The sequence below is a fragment of the Anomaloglossus baeobatrachus genome, chromosome 11 (assembly GCF_048569485.1).
Source record: "Anomaloglossus baeobatrachus isolate aAnoBae1 chromosome 11, aAnoBae1.hap1, whole genome shotgun sequence".
Lineage (NCBI taxonomy): Eukaryota > Metazoa > Chordata > Amphibia > Anura > Aromobatidae > Anomaloglossus > Anomaloglossus baeobatrachus.
Genome location: NC_134363.1, coordinates 19,324,090 through 19,341,988, shown reverse-complemented (window position 1 = coordinate 19,341,988; position 17,899 = coordinate 19,324,090). Strand labels below are relative to the sequence as shown.

At 41.7% G+C, this 17,899-nt stretch overlaps 1 protein-coding gene across 1 annotated transcript in view; it reads right to left on the bottom strand.

Moving 5' to 3' along the window:
* Positions 1-17,899, bottom strand: part of LOC142256934 (phospholipase A2 inhibitor and Ly6/PLAUR domain-containing protein-like) — a 56,486-nt gene that overhangs the window by 17,821 nt on the left and 20,766 nt on the right. Inside the window, exons 2-3 of the mRNA XM_075328935.1 lie at positions 3,661-3,792; positions 1,272-1,418 (exon numbers count right to left, since the gene is read on the bottom strand). Of these exons, the coding sequence (XP_075185050.1) occupies positions 1,272-1,418; positions 3,661-3,792 (279 nt within the window). The remainder of the gene's footprint in view (positions 1-1,271; positions 1,419-3,660; positions 3,793-17,899) is intronic.

The window sequence follows — 17,899 nt, the reverse complement described above, 5'->3', positions numbered from 1 at the left end:
TCAAATATTCGGCTTCGCGAATATTCAACGAATAACTCGCCGCTATGCGAATTTTTGTTGCGCAATGTAAGTCTATGGGAAGCCCGAATAGTTCCGAATAGTTGTTATTCGGATTTCCCATAGACTTACATTGCGCATCGAATATTCGTGAATAGTCGAATAGAGGCGACCTATTCGGAAAATATTTGTGAAGTCAAATAATTGAGGAATTCGATCATCCCTAATTAACAAGCTTAAAAAGTTTTTCTCAATATAGATTTACAGGAGTGGACTACTCTACTGTCTACCGGCTTTCTGCTTGCCAGGTGACAATAGCTAATGATTGATTGATAGTTCAAGCCAATGGCCATTACTACCACGCTCAGGTGCTCTGCACTCGTAACTAGTGATGAGCGGGCACTACCATGCTCGGGTGCTCAGTACTCGTAACTAGTGATGAGTGGGCACTACCATACTCGGATGCTCAGTACTGGTAACTAGTGATAAGCGGGCACTACCATGCTCAGGTGCTCAGTACTCGTAACTAGTGATGAGCGGGCACTACCATGCTCGGATGCTCAGTACTGGTAACTAGTGATGAGCGGGCACTACCATGCTCAGGTGCTCAGTACTTGTAACTAGTGATGAGCGGGCACTACCATGCTCGGGTGCTCAGTACTGGTAACTAGTGATGAGCGGGCACTACCATGCTCGGGTGCTCAGTACTGGTAACTAGTGATGAGCGAGCACTACCATGCTCGGGTGCTCAGTACTGGTAACTAGTGATGAGCGGGCACTACCATGCTCAGGTGCTCAGTACTGGTAACTAGTGATGAGCGGGCACTACCATGCTCGGGTGCTCAGTACTGGTAACTAGTGATGAGCGAGCACTACCATGCTCGGGTGCTCAGTACTGGTAACTAGTGATGAGCGGGCACTACCATGCTCAGGTGCTCAGTACTGGTAACTAGTGATGAGCGGGCACTACCATGCTCAGGTGCTCAGTACTGGTAACTAGTGATGAGCGGGCACTACCATGCTCGGGTGCTCAGTACTGGTAACTAGTGATGATATTTCTCCAGGCCGGCGGCTGCTGGAGCTTGCATTGTGCAGGAATGATGCCTGATCTTAGCTGTTCCTTCCCTGCTCCTTTAGGCTGTTGATGTGTGGGGCCTGGCTGCCAAAGAACACATTAAGAATAAAGCAATATGAACTCAATTAAACTATTTTTACCACTCGATATCCAGCGTCATTTAAGAAAACAGACTGAGCAATCCTTTGTGAGTACGTACAGTTGATGGAGCGGTTATTGCAGAAGTCCTCGGCGCAGCACTCGGTGGTGACTCTCACACGGAATTCCTTTGTGGTCAGAGTCGCTGGGTGGCTGCAGTTGTACACGCTTCCACAGGATTTCTCCACGACTGCACTTTTAATTTCTCCTAAAATAGAACATGGTAAAAAGAAACATTCATCAGGTTTATTCAGAATATCTGTTATTTACATGTGACATTTCTCAGTTTGCTATGATACTAGATTCTTTTCATCCAAGAATATCGACTCACAAAGGTATATACAAGAGGTGTCATATGATTCAGCATTCACTATAGATGATGTCACAGCTCACCTCCTCCCCTTGTGTACAATGACTGATAACACCACTATATGCACATGATAACGCAGGACCTTTTGCACTAAGTGATGTCACAGCTCACCTCCTCCTCCACCTGCACAATGACTGAGTGATAACCACTCTATAAACAGTACATCACACAGGATCCACCATTTAGTTGATAGTCATAGTTGATTTCACAGCTCACCTCCTCCTCCTTTACAATGACTGATAACACCATTCTATATAGCAAATAATATAGGATCAACCAGTCACAGTAGCTGATTTCACAGCTCACCTCCTTCTCCTCATGTACAGTAAAAGATAAAACCTCTATATACAGTAGACATTACAGGACCCACCATTCACAATAGGTTATGCCATAGCTCACCTCCTCTTCCTGTATAATAAGTGATAACAACTCTATATACAGTAGATAACAAAAAATCCACAATTCACAATAGGTGATGTCACAGTTGACCTCCTCCCCCTCCTTTACAATGACTGGTAGCATCTCTATATGCAGTTGATAACACAGGATACACGATTCAAGATGCGCGATATCACAGCTCACCTCCTCCCACTACTTTAAAAATAACATGGGATCCACAATTCACAATAGGTGATGTCCCAGCTCACCTCCTTCTTCTGTATAATGACTGATAATGCCTCTATATACAGTAGATAACACAGGATCCACCATTCACTATAGGTGATGTCACAGCTTACCTCCCCCTCCTGTACAATGACTGATAACACCTCTTTATATAGTAGATAACACAGGATCCACCATTCACAATAGGTGATATCAAAGCTCACCCCCTCCTCCTTTACAATGACTGATAAATCCTCTATATACAGTAGATAACACCGGATCCATCATTCACAATAGGTGATGTCACAGCTCACCTCATCCTGTCCAATGGCTTATAGCACTCTATATGCAGCTGATAACACATAACTCCATTCACAATAGGCGATGTCACAGCTCATCTCCTCCTCCTGAACAATGACTGATAACACCTCTATATGCAGCTGATAACACAGGATCCTCCATTCACAATAGATGATGTCACAACTCATCTCCTCCTGTATAATGACTGATAACACCTCTATATACAGTAGATAACACAGGATCCACCATTCACAATAGGTGATGTCACAGCTCATCTCCTCCTCCTGAACAATGACTGATAACACCTCTATATGCAGCTGATAACACAGGATCCTCCATTCACAATAGATGATGTCACAACTCATCTCCTCCTGTATAATGACTGATAACACCTCTATATACAGTAGATAACACAGGATCCACCATTCACAATAGGTGATGTCACAGCTTACCTCCTCCTCCTGTACAATGACTGATAACACCTCTTTATATAGTAGATAACACAGGATCCTCCATTCACAATAGATGATGTCACAACTCATCTCCTCCTGTATAATGACTGATAACACCTCTATATACAGTAGATAACACAGGATCCACCATTCACAATAGGTGATGTCACAGCTTACCTCCTCCTCCTGTACAATGACTGATAACACCTCTTTATATAGTAGATAACACAGGATCCTCCATTCACAATAGATGATGTCACAACTCATCTCCTCCTGTGCAATGACTGATAACACCTCTATATACAGTAGATGACACAGGATTCACCATTCACAATAGATGATGTCACAGCTCACCTCCTCCTGTATAATGACTGATAACACCTCTATATACAGTAGATGACACAGGATTCACCATTCACAATAGATGATGTCACAGCTCACCTCCTCCTGCATAATGACTGATAACACCTCTATATACAGTAGATAACACAGGATCCACCATTCACAATAGATGATGTCACAGCTCACCTCCTCCTGTATAATGACTGATAACACCTCTATATACAGTAGATAACACAGGATCCATCATTTACTATAGGTGATGTCACAGCTCACCTCCTATAGTACATTATACGAATACTGTATGTCCTTTTTATGAAAATATTAGGACTTTGAAAAAATCTAAGTAGGTCTCTTCTGTAACCGAAGATTAAGCTCTTAGTTACCTCTATCATCTTTAAGAGTGGTCTCGGTGAGGGTCACCATGCAGCGATTTTGTGGAGATTTGCAGAGCTCATGGGGTCCGGTACAACTGTTCTCGTTAATTGCGTAGCATACTTCACATTCCAGGGCAGCACCTGGGGGAAGAAGAAAATAATATGTCAGCAAAGCATACAATGCATCGGGCTGTGGAGAAAGTCAAGAGAAAGCCATTGTTAGCCTTCTGCTTGGCATTTCTGCCAGTCCGGCAATCCTGATCTACAAGTCTTCTGTATCAATTTTCATCAACTTCACTTTCATAAATTTTGGATTGTTCTTTAGAAAGTGTAGCCGATTAATAAAAGTTTAGATTCCGATTCTTCTATAAAAAGTTTTAGGTGATTGGTAGAAGTTTAGATTCCGACTGCTCTTTTAAAAGTTCAGGCGATTGGTAGAAGTTAAGATTCCGATTGCTCTTTAAAAAGTTTAGGCGATTGGTAGAAGTTTAGATTCCGATTGCTCTTTTAAAAGTTTAGGCGAATGGTAAAAGTTTAGATTCCCATTGCTCTTTTAAAAGTTTAGGCGATTGGTAGAAGTTTAGATTCCGACTGCTCTTTAAAAAGTTTAGACGATTGGTAGAAGTTTAGATTCCGACTGCTCTTTAAAAAGTTTAGACGATTGGTAGAAGTTTAGATTCCGACTGCTCTTTTAAAAGTTTAGACGATTGGTAGAAGTTTAGATTCCGATTGCTCTTTTAAAAGTTTAGACGATTGGTAGAAGTTTAGATTCCGATTGCTCTTTTAAAAGTTTAGGCGATTGGTAGAAGTTTAGATTCCGATTGCTCTTTAAAAACTTAAAAAGTTTAGGCGATTGGTAAAAGTTTCGATTCCGATTGCTCTTTAAAAACTTAAAAAGTTTAGGCGATTGGTAAAAGTTTAGATTCCAATTACTCTCTAAAAAGTTTAGGCGATTGGTAAAAGTTTAGATTCCGATTGCTCTTTAAAAATTTTAGGCGATTGGAAAAAATTTAGATTCAGATTGCTCTTTAAAAAGTTTATCAATTGGTAAAAGTTTCGATTCCGATTACTCTTTAAAACGTTTAGACGATTGGTAAAAGTTTAGATTCCGACTGTTCTTTAAAAAGTTTAGGCGATTGGTAGAAGTTTAGATTCCAATTACTCTTTAAAAAGTTTAGGCGATTGGTAAAAGTTTCGATTCCGATTGCTCCTTAAAAAGTTTAGGTGATTGGTAAAAGTTTAGATTCCGATGGCTCTTTAAAAAGTTTAGGTGATTGGTAAAAGTTTAGATTCCGATTGCTCCTTAAAAAGTTTAGGCAATTGGTAAAAGTTTAGATTCCGATTGCTCTATAAAAAGTTTAGGTGATTAGTAAAAGTTTAGATTCCAATGGCTCTTTAAAACGTTTAGGTGATTGGTAAAAGTTTAGATTCCGATTGCTCTCTAAAAAGTTTAGGCGATTGGTAAAAGTTAGTGTAATGCTGCCACCAGGGGGAGCCAGAGCTCTGCAGCAGACGACACTACACAGAGCAATGAGAACCAGGAAGGAAATGCACAGCGTTCTCATGCACTGCCTAATCAGCACAGCTGAGAGGCAGAACTGCAGGGTTTGTAGGAATAGTCGGACAGGCTGGGTCAAACACCGTACGGGCAGAAGCAGGACCGGAGGAGCGAGCAGAAGCAAAGTCAAAGTCAGGCTAAGGTCAGTACCGGAGGAAGCAACCGAGTGGGGAATAGGAGGGGGGGGACACAGGACAGGAGGGACGACCAGGGGATGAAACACAGACAAGGGCACGGGGACACAGGAACAGACAGATCAGGATATCACTCACAGGACCAGCAATCACAGGCAAAGCAGAGCTAAGCTTATAACCGGCACTGGTTCACTGGAAGTGTCAGCTTTTAAGGCATCCAGGGGCCGGAAGGGAGGCCCGAGAGAAGGCTCCGCCCCCTATGTGGATAGGGAGGCGAATCATGACAGTTAGATTCCGACTGCTTTAAAAAGTTTAGGCGTTTTGAAAAAAGTTTAGATTCTGATTGCTCTTTAAAAAGTTTAGGTGATTGGTAAAAGTTTATATTTCAATTGCTCTTTAAATGTTTAGGTGATTGGTAAAAGTTTAGATTCCGATTACTCTTTAAAACGTTAAAAAGTTTAGGCGAATGGTAAAAGTTTAGATTCCCATTGCTCTTTATAAAGTTTAGACGATTGGTAGAAGTTTAAATTCCGATTGCTCTTTATAAAGTTTAGGCGATTGGTAAAAGCTTACATTCCGATTGCTCTTTAAACAGTTTAGGTGATTGGTAAAAGTCTAGATTCCTTTCGATTCCATCAATGGTGGGTGGGTCCATTAGTGAAGACTTTGTTGCCCTATGACCAATTCGAATTTCTAGGATCTTCTTATAGAAAACAGAACAAAAAAATTCTAAGTCTATGTTGACGTTATCCAACCAATCAGTGCCACGATATACTGTATTTTGGAGATGTATCTTATAATAAGTGTTTACCAATAGAAAACCCTTTAATAAAGAGTCACCATTATTCCAAAGCCACCTTTGACTCGTCTCTGGATGAAGGAATGGTTGAATAATTTTGACGATCTCTTACATAGTTTTGTAAGTTGAAGAAAAGGTTCATCAAGTTCAACGTTCCTCAATCAATTTTCTCTTAGGTCATGGAAAAATCCTTGTCTATTTTAAGGCCACATTTGACAAGTTTTACGCTCTGGGTAAAGGTCTGTCTAGTGGCTTGGTTGAATAGTTTTGTAGATATCTTACAAAGTAACAAAATCACGCTTGCCGGGTGTAGCAAGCATGGCGAGGTGCATTCAGACCTCCATGTGTCTGAAGCACCACAAAAAAAATACAAGAAAAAGGGGGCACTAGGGACACAAATATAACGGGAGGCCCTAGAACTAGTGAAAGGGGTAGGTGGGCACCTCCTAACCTCACCTGCAGCTGTACCTCCTCTCTTCACCAGTCCCTATACAGTCTCCACAACTGTTGCCGAACAGGAACCTATGAAGATCCTGTAGTAACCCTGACAAGTGAGGGGCAGATGGGGTTCACTAGACCTCATCGCTGCACTAGCAACACACCAGGGAAGTAAAGACAAACAGAGGGGAAAAACAACCAAAAGGATATAGCACAGGGAACTACAACTGCAGAACCTTCCTTCAAGGCGGCCAGGACACAAATGACTTTGTATCTTCAGCAGGGAATGCTAGGACTACATCACTATTTAAAGCTGAAGGGTGTAGCTACTTAGTAAGTGCAGCTGATCACTCAGCAAGGAACTGCTTAGGAAAAGCTGCAATAGCAAAAACTGGCACTTAACCACTTCAGTGCCAAGAGAAACGAAACCCATTCAAATGAACAGAGCCAGATGAGAGACTCCAGTCGAAAGGCTGTCACTGAAAAAACTTTGATCCATCAAGTTCAAACTTTCTCCATCATTTTCTTTTTCTTTGGTCAGGAAAAAATATTTCCAGGTTAGTCAAAAATTTGTCTTTCAAAATACATTAGAAAACATCCAGGATTTCTGGATAACCCCAGTTTGTGATTTTGGAGAAAGATAAAAGATTGCTTGTAAGAAGTATCAAGAAATTAACCCTTTCAGGGAATGTTGTCACTTGGTATTTCTGGAAGGTAACTCTTTTGTAAAAGGTTTCGAACAATATGACCACACAACCCAAGAGTTTTTGCCAAAACATATGTTTAATCTGGGATTAGTAAAACCAGCTTGAGCGTTGTACGACTCGTTGGGTGTTAAGGCGCCATAGAATGGCTCGACCTTGTGGCATCTTAAGGAGAATATGGCTCTTTCAGGGTTGCAAAAGTGTCATGAGTCTGTCATGGCCTCATGGGCTCTTAGACGGATCTGGGATCAGAAGGTCACAGTGTATTGGTGATCTCAGATCCCTTTTATGCCGGCGTTACACGGTATGATCTATCGTGCGATCGCACGAGTGATCGCACCCGCCTCCGTCGTTTGTACATCACGGGCAATTAGTTGCCCGTGGTGCACAAAGTTGTTAACCCCCTGTCACACGTACTTACCTCCCGGACGACCTCGTTGTGGGCAGCGAACATCCTCTTCCTGGAGTGGGAGGGACGTTCGGCATCACAGCGACGTCACACAGCCGTCGGCCAATAGAAGCGGAGGGGCGAAGATGAGCGGGACGTAACATTCCGCCAACCTCCTTCTTTCCTCATTGCTAGCGGGACGCAGGTAAGCTGTGTTCGTCGTTCCCAGGGTGTCACACGGAGCGATGTGTGCTGCCTTGGGAACGATCAACAACTGGCGCGCCGAAGGAGGGACAATTTTATGAAAATGAACGACGTGTCAGCGAGCAACGATAAGGTGAGTATTTCTGCTCGTTAACAGTCGCTTGTAGCTGTCACACGCTACGATATGTCAGACGATGCCGGATGTGCGTCACTAACAACGTGACCCCGATGACATATCGCCCGATATATCGTACCATGTGACACTGGCATTAGTTTCACTAATTGTTTACCGTGAGTTTGAGGATATTTATTTCCATCTAATTAGGAATGGGTTAAGGTCCATTTCTATCCTGCAGTGATCTAACTGGTAGTTGTAACCTCAGCTGCAGCTGCTCCATTTTTCTATAAACATCCACTCCTCATTACTCTCTAATGCCGGCTGAAACTTATATCTATGCTGTCCACTTTGAAGGAGCCAGTCTCTGGAGAAGCTGAGGTGTTGCTTCTGTTGCAACTGAGAAGTTGCTGCTGGAGAAGCTGTGAAGTGTTATTAGTTGTGTTTTTCCCCACCTGTTTGTTTTACCTACCTTATGTGCGTCTTGCTGGCCTTCACTAGTCAGGGTGAATGCAGGGCCATAGAGGGCCTAGGCACATGATGGCACCTTGGGGGAAAGACCCATTTAGGGACACTGGAGAGTGCAGAGATCAGCCTTAGGTGTGGTTTAGGAGGTGACCATGCTTCCCTCTTCCTAGCACCAGGGTCTTCTATTGTATTGCTACCCTGGTGAAGTCTCTAAATTGTGCCCCTCAACAGGAGTCCTCTCGTACCTGGTGTGATACTTCTAGCTACACCTTGACAGTAAGGACCTATAGAGGTACCAGGGGAGTAGCTGAAAGGTGAAGAGCTAAAAGGGCATGTGCATGTGTTTCTATACTTGGCTAAGCCCGTGAACCCAACCTTTGTTTTTAGTGAAAGAATGCCAAGCTACGGCTCGGAACAGCTCAAGTTCTATCTTGCCATCAATAGATGAACTATGGCTCAAAGTTTTAAATCTCATACTTATTCACTGCTAGGCCTTTACTGCTTTGACACAGTTGTTAAAAGGGTTGTCCAGGCTTGGGTCTCAAGTCTGTAGTCACTCTATATGACTGCAGACTTCTGAATCCTCACGGCGTGCACTGTGCGCACTGTCATGGTCTTCTGGTCATGTGACCACAATTATGCAACCACATTCCGACTAAATGTGTCCAGTGTTGTTTAATTCATTTGTGCCTGCATAAATTGTAATGTGACCACGTGTATGCAAGTCAGATACTTGCGATCACACGTCTGCACGCTCCAGGAAAATCCTGACAGCATGCAAAATGCGCACTGTCATGATTTTCTGGTCATGGGTCCACAACTGTGCAATTTGCATACTTACTGCCACAGTAGATGTGTCCAGCCAAGTTTAAATGCAAGTCGCATGTCTGCATTCTCCCGGAAAATCCTGAAAGCATGCACAATATGCACTGTCAGGATTTTCTGCTCATGTGACCGCAAGTATACGGTTCACATACTTCCAGCAACATTCTGACTAAACATGTCCAGCCTTGTTTAATTTACTTGTGCTTGTCTAATTGTAAAGTGACCATGCGTATGCAAGTCAGATACTTGTGGTCACACGCCTGCCCGCTACTGGAAAATACCGACAGTATGCACACTGCTCACTGTCATGTGACCACAAGTATGCAATTTTCATACTTCCAGCCATACTAGACATGTCCAAGCTTGTTTAATGCACTTGTGCCTGTCTAATCATAACATGACCGTTTGTATGCAAGTCTCATACTTGTGGTCATGCACATGCTCGCTCCTCGAAAATCTTGACAGCGCACATTCTGCGCACTGTCTTATAAGCATAAGTACACGATTTGCATACTTCTAGCCACACTAGACGTGTCCAGCTTTGTTTAGTTCACTATATGACTGCAGAATGCTGAATCCTCACAGCGTGTACAGTGCACAATGTCAGGATTTACTGGTCATGTGATCGCAAGTATGGAACTCGCATACTTCCAGCCACATTCCGACTAAATGTGTCCGGCTTTGTTTAATTCACTTCTGCCTGTCTTATCGTAACATGACAGTTTGCATGCAAGTCAGATACCTGGCTGGGGTAACACTCCTGCCCAATCCTGTAAAATCCAAACAGCATGCACACTGCACATTGTCATGTGACCATAATTATGCGATTTGCACACTTCCAACCACACTAGACATGTCCAGCCTTGTTTAATCCACTTGTTCCTGTGTAATCGTAACATGACCATGCGTATGCAAGTCAAATACTTGCGATTACACATTCGCCGCTTCCAGAAAATCCAGACAGTATGCACATTGCTCACTGTCATGTGACCACAAGTATGTGATTTGCATACTTCCAGCCACACTAGACGTGTCTAGCCTTGTATAATTCACTTGTGCCTGTGTAATCGTAACAAGACCATGTGTATGCAAGTCACATACTTGCGATCACACGCCCGCCGCTTCCAGAAAATCCTGACAATATGCACATTGCGCACTGTCATGTGACCACAAGTATGTGATTTTCATACTTCCAGCCACACTAGACATGTCCAGCCTTGTTTAATTCACTTGTGCCTGTATAATCGTAACATAACCGTGTGTATGCAAGTCCCATACTTGCGGTCTCGGAAAATCTTGACAGCATGCACACTGCGCACTGTGACAATTTACAAGTCTGCAATCCCATAAACTAACTTCAGACTTGAGCCTCAAGTATGGACAACCCCTTAAAGAATGGGATCCATAAAAATAAGATTGTCAGATAGCTTTTTATCTCAAAACTGGATTTAATCAGATGAATAAAAAAAATGTTTTTGGACTCTTCAACCTGTCAAAATCCTTCCAATTTTCAGTATCTTTCTTTTCTTTCTATTATTTATTTTTCTTGTAACCAAAAGGAAAAAAATAAAAATTGTGAAATACTTGGCAATGTAAACACTGGATGTGTGCCGGCTGTGGACACGTGCAGCGATTTCCCTGTGTTTGGCAGGGCAGACAGTCAGGAAAGAAGTAATTTAGGTGGCATGTGCCAAGAGCAAAATGGTTCCACATGTGTTCCCAGCCCGACATGAGCCCAATGCTGAGCCGCGGATAGGTGAAAATGCAGAAAAATACAAGTCTGGTTACAAGTAGTCAGTCACGTAGGCCAGGTCTAATTATAATCACTTAACGAGCTTCTCTCATCTGCGCCTTTGATGTTCATTAGGAAAATTAAAGAAGATGGGATCCAGTAAGTGAAAACTTCACATAAAGTGTTATATAAAAGTAGCTATCATTAAAGGGTTATTATTATTATTATTATTATTATTATTATTAATAATAATACATTTCTCCAATTCAAAATGTAGTACAGTTCTCCTGATTAGCTGTGTCACGTACCTCATGTGCAGGGTATTGCAACATCTTAGGTAAGATCTTAAGGTGTTATATACTCATCTCCAGTATCCTATCCCAATATGTAGTAGGTGTAATAGTAATAATATTATTAACATATATCTCCGATTAGAAATATAGTATAGTTCTCCTGATTAGCTGTGTCACTTAACTCATGTGCAGGGCATTGAACATCTTAGGTAAGATCTTAAGGGGTTATACCCATTTCCAAGATCCTATCCCAATACGTAGTAGATATAATAATAATATTAGCAAATTCTCCAATTAGAAATATATTATAGTTCTCCTGATTAGCTGTGTCACTTAACTCATGTGCAGGGCATTGCAGCATCGTAGGTAAGATCTTAAGGGGTTTAACTCATCTCCAATATCCTATCCCAATATGTAGTAGTTATAATATTAAAATTAAGAAATTCATTCTATTCGAAATGTCGTCGTGTGCAGGGTATTGCAACATCTTAGGTCAGATCTTAAGGTGTTATACTCATCTCCAGTATCCTATCCCAATATGTAGGAGGTGTAATAGTAATAATATTATTAACAAATATCTCCGATTAGAAATATAGTATAGTTCTCCTGATTAGCTGTGTCACTTAACTCATGTGCAGGGCATTGCAACATCTTAGGTAAGATGTTAAGGGGTTATACCCATTTCCAAGATCCTATCCCAATACGTAGTAGATATAATAATAATATTAGCAAATACTCCAATTAGAAATATAGTATAGTTCTCCTGATTAGCTGTGTCACTTAACTCATGTGCAGGGCATTGCAACATCTTAGGTAAGATGTTAAGGGGTTATACCCATTTCCAAGATCCTATCCCAATACGTAGTAGATATAATAATAATATTAGCAAATACTCCAATTAGAAATATAGTATAGTTCTCCTGATTAGCTGTGTCACTTAACTCATGTGCAGGGCATTGCAGCATTGTAGGTAAGATCTTAAGGGGTTTTACTCATCTCCAATATCCTATCCCAATATGTAGTAGTTATAATAATAACATTAAGAAATTCATTCTATTCGAAATGTCGTCTAATTCCCCTGATTAGCTGTGTCACTTCCGCATGTGCAGGGCATTGCAGCATCTAAAGTAAAATCTTAAGGGTTTATACAAATCTCCAATATCCTATCCCAATATGGAGTAGGTGTAATAATAATAATAATAATAATAATAATAATAATAATAATAATAATAATAATTAATTATGGCAAATAACTCCATTTAAAAATGTAGTATAGTTCTCCTGATTAGCTGTGTCACTTAACTCATGTCCAGGGCATTGCAACATCTTAGCTAAGATCTTAAGGGGTTATACCCATTTCCAAGATCCTATCCCAATATGTAGTAGATATAATAATAATATTAGCAAATACTCCAATTAGAAATGTAGTATAGTTCTCCTGATTAGCTGTGTCACTTAACTCATGTGCAGGGCATTGCAACATCTTAGCTAAGATCTTAAGGGGTTATACCCATTTCCAAGATCCTATCCCAATATGTAGTAGATATAGTAATACTATTAGCAAAAACTCCAATTAGAAATATAGTATAGTTCTCCTGATTAGCTGTGTCACTTAACACATGTGCATGGCATTGCAGCATCTTGCAATAATAATATTAAGAAATTCATCCAATTCGAAATGTAGTCTAATTCTCCTGATTAGCTGTGTCACTTCCTCATGTGCAGGGCATTGCAGCATCTTAGGTAAGATCTTAAAGGGTTATACCCATCTCCAATATCCTATCCCAATATGGAGTAGGTGTAATAATAATAATAATAATAATAATAATAATAATAATTAATTATAGCAAATAACTCCATTTAAAAATGTAGTATAGTTCTCCTGATTAGCTGATTAGCCTCATGTGCAGGGCATCGCAACATCTTAGCTAAGATCTTAAGGGGTTATACCCATTTCCAAGATCCTATCCCAATATGTAGTAGATATAATAATAATATTAGCAAATACTCCAATTAGAAATATAGTATAGTTCTCCTGATTAGCTGTGTCACTTAACTCATGTGCAGGGCATTGCAGCATCTTGCCATAATAATATTAAGAAATTAATCCAATTCGAAATGCATTCTAATTCTCCTGATTAGCTGTGTCACTTCCTCATGTGCAGGGCATTGCAGCATCTTAGGTAAGATCTTAAAGGGTTATACCCATCTCCAATATCCTATCCCAATATGTAGTAGGTGTAATAAAAAATAATAGAAAATACCTCAAATTAAAAATGTAGTCTAATTCTCCTGATTAGCTGTGTCACTTACTTCATGTGCAGGGCATTGCAGCATCTTAGGTAAGATCTTAAGGGGTTATTCCCACTTAAAATATCCTATCACAATATGTAATAGATATAATAATAATAATACTAATACTACTACTACTACTACTACTACTACTACTACTAATAATAATAATAATAATAATAATAATAATAATAATAATAATAATCATTATAATATTTGCAAATATCTCTAATTAGAAATGTAGTCTAATTCTCCTGATTAGCTGTGTCACATACTTCATGTGCAGGGCATTGCAGCATCTTAGGTAAGATCTTAAGGGGTTTTACTCATTTCCAATATCCTATCCCAATATGTAGGAGGTGTAATAGTAATAATAATATTAACAAATATCTCCAATTAGAAATGTAGTATAGTTCTCCTGATTAGCTGTGTCACGTACCTCATGTGCAGGGCATTGCAGCATCTTAAGTAAGAGCTTAAGGGGTTATACTCATCTCCAATATCCTATCCCAATATGTAATAGGTGTACTAATAATAATAATACTACTTCTGAAAAGTATTCTGTACAAAGATTGGTCAATCCTGTTATCTGTGTGTGGAGATGTTAACAGTCATTGTACAAATGGGGGAAGGAGGTGAGCTGTGAAATGTTGCATTGTGAACAGTGTATCCTGTGTTATCCACTATTGCTGTAACCATGCCTGTGGTGATAATGAGACTTCTGAAAAGTCTTCTGGACAAACAGGGATTAAAATACCCCAGTGACAAGTAGTATACTGTAATTTCAAGATTTCTACTTTTGAATACCATGCCTGTGAGGATAATGAGACTTCTGAAAAGTCTTTCAGAAAAAAAACAGATTAAAATACCCCTAGTGACAAGTGTGATAATTTCAATATTTCTATGTTTTAATACAATATGTTTTTAATATTGTGATGTAAAAAAAAAATAATACAAGACATCAAAGTCTAAAAAACCCCACAAAATCCTGATAAATTGGTTATTTCACGATGATACATTCCTTTTGAAAGAAACAAGTCTGAAAAATGTTTCTTCTATAAATTGCCACCACTCGTTGATAGCTAGGTCCTGTGGTTTCTACAAATGCATAAACTAAAGTCTCATCTCTGGTTTCCTCCCAAGACTAGAACTCATGAGTTGCGAGCTCTTTGTCCATATGCGATGGCGCTACCATTGAGCCGCTGCCGGTAATTAAGTTTCCATGTGTATAGAAGGAGCTGAAGTCAATGAGGAGGAGCCACCGAGGAGAAACGTAACCGTGACCAAAAATCCACCCTACTAAGAGTGTAAATTAGTGTCTTCTTTGAAGGTTGGTGAACTTGCTCCAGCCTGTTTAGGCATCGAAATTGTAAGATGCCAACTCAATCCATCAAGTCATATTGGATGGGTCTTGGACGTCACGTTGACTTCTCTCTATGGTTTCTCAATCTCCTTGACTTTAACAAGGTAATTAATTTATGGTACCTGCGGGGATTGACAAAATCCAGATTCTACCTTTGTAAGCACCAGACAAAGCTAGTTTTAAGATGTCAAACTTTCCATCGAAAGGTCTTGACCTTAGTTGGCTAATCAGCTGAGGTATGTCAGGTCACTATACGAGGAATGTTCATTTCTTAAGTCCAGCAAAGGTTGTGCTCTCCTGTCTCAGTACATAAATGTAGACATCGCACTATACAATGTACCCAGCTGGAGTACATGGTGTGGCCCGGATAGTAAATACGTGCCTCTCTCCCACTCTCCCTCTCTCTCTGTCTGTCTCTCTGTCTCTGTCTCTGTTTGTCTTTCTGTATCTTTCTGTCTCTCTCTGTCTGTCTCTGTCTGTCTCTCCGTCTGTCTGTCTCTCTGTTCGTCTGTTTGTCTCTGTCTCTCTGTCTCTTTGTCTCTCTTTTTCTGTCTCTCTCTTTCTGTCTCTCTGTCTGTCTCTGTCTTTCTGTCTCTCTGTCTGTCTCTGTCTTTGTCTTTCTCTATCTGTCTCTCTGTTTGTTTCTCTCTCTGTCTCTATATTTGTTTCTCTGTCTCTCTCTCTCTGTCTCTCTCTCTCTCTGTCTGTCTCTCTGTCTCTATACTCATCTTTCTCTTTCTGTCTCTCTCTGTCTGTCTCTGCCTGTGTGTCTCTGTCTGTCTGTCTCTCTGTTTGTCTGTTTGTCTCTGTCTCTCTGTCTCTTTGTCTCTGTCTTTCTGTCTCTCTCTTTCTGTCTCTCTGTCTGTCTCTCTGTCTTTCTGTCTCTCTGTCTGTCTCTCTGTCTGTCTGTCTCTCTCTGTCTTTCTGTCTCTGTCTGTCTCTCTCTGTCTTTCTGTCTCTCTGCCTGTCTCTCTCTGTCTTTCTGTCTCTCTCTGTCTGTCTCTGTCTTTGTTTCTCTCTCTGTCTCTATATTTGTTTCTCTGTCTGTCTCTCTCTCTCTGTCTCTCTCTCTGTCTCTGTTTGTCTCTCTGTCTCCATATTCATCTTTCTCTTTCTGTTTTTCTCTGTGTGTCTCTGTCTGTCTCTCTCACTTTCTATTTGTCTGTGTCTGTCTGTATCTCTTTCTCTCTCTCTGTCTCTCTCTGTCTTTGCCTCTCTTTGTCTCTCTCTCTCTGCCTTTGTTTGTCTCTCTATCTCTCTCTCTATCTCTCTCTGTTTGTCTCTCTCTCTGTCTCTCTCTCTGTCTCTCTCTGTATGTCTATCTATTTCTCTCTGTTTGTCTCTCTCTGTCTCTCTCTCTCTCTCTCTGTCTCTCTATCTCTCTCTGTTTGTCTCCCTCTCGGTTTTTCTCTCTATCTCTCTCTTTTTGTCTCTCTGTATGTCTCTCTCTGTCTCTCTCTGTTTGTCTGTCTGTCTCTCTCTGTCTCTCTCTCTCTGTTTCTCTCTCTCTCTCTGTTTGTCTCTGTCTCTCTGTCTCTCTCTCTGTTTGTCTCTCTCTCTGTCTCTCTGTTTGTCTCTCTCTGTCTCTCTTTTTCTCTCTCTCTCTCGGTCTGTCTCTCTGTCTCTCTCTGTCTCTCTATCTCTCTCTGTTTCTCTCTCTGTTTGTCTCTGTCTGTCTCTGTCTCTCTGTCTCTCTCTGTGTCTCTCTCTCTGTCTCTCTCTCTTTCTCTCTCTCTGTCTCTCTCTGTCTGTCTCTCTATCTCTCTCTGTTTGTCTCTCTCTCTATCTCTCTCTGTTTGTCTCCCTCTCTGTTTTTCTCTCTATCTCTCTCTGTGTGTCTCTCCTCTCTCTCTTCTCTCTCTGTCTGTCTCTCTATCTCTCTCTGTTTGTCTCTCTCTCTCTATCTCTCTCTGTTTGTCTCCCTCTCTGTTTTTCTCTCTATCTCTCTCTGTTTGTCTCTCCTCTCTCTCTTCTCTCTCTGTCTCTCTCTCTATCTCTCTCTGTTTCTCTCTCTCTCTTTCTCTATCTCTCTGTGTTTGTCTCTCTCTGTCTCGCTCTGTTTGTCTCTCTGTCTCTCTCTCTCTCTTTCTCTCTCTGTCACTCTCTGGTCATATAGACTTTCCAGGGTCGTTAACCATGACCTATTGAATGGTCTTGATGACTAGTTCTCCTTCCCTCACCCAGCCTTAGGCAACTCCTTATTTTGTTGGATGGTAACTGTTACGGGGGAACCGGCAGATTAGGACCAGGGGGTATATATCCTAATCGCCAGTCGGGGCCCACCGTGCTCCAGATGACAAAGGAGCTGCTGGCACCTGAGGGTTAGGCGGAGAGTATAGAGCTGGATGGCTCTGAGATAACCCAGGAACTCTGGGAACCGGTCACGTGTGTTGGGACACGTCAGACCGGACGACAACCCGATTAGCGTTTTGGTGCACCTAGCGCTACGCCAACCACGTGTGCAGGAAACACGTCAGGCCGGATGGTAACCAGGTAGCGTTGACCGGAAGACCGCCACGAAAGCGCCCTGTCGGCCACGTGTGTAGGACACGTCAGGCCGAGCGGTCCTCCGATTAGCGTTTCTGGCCACCTCTCGACTGGCCACGTGTGTGTAGGACACGTCAGGCCAGATGGGTACACCAGTAGCATTGACTGGGAAGCCGAGGAGGATAAGGAACACCCTGTTAACTCCACAGGGGTCCTGGGGTACGCTGTCCGTGCGCGTAGGGGGCACAACCGGACAGGTGGCGCAGCAGGTGTGTTGTCCGTGTGCGTAGGGGGCACAATCGGACAGGTGGCGCAGCAGGTGCGTTGTCCGTGTGCGTAGGGGGCACAATCGGACAGATGGCACAGCAGGTGCGTTGTCCGTGTGCGCAGGGAGCACAATCAGAAAGGAAGCACAGCAGCCGCAGCCCAGTTAACGCCACTGGGCTTC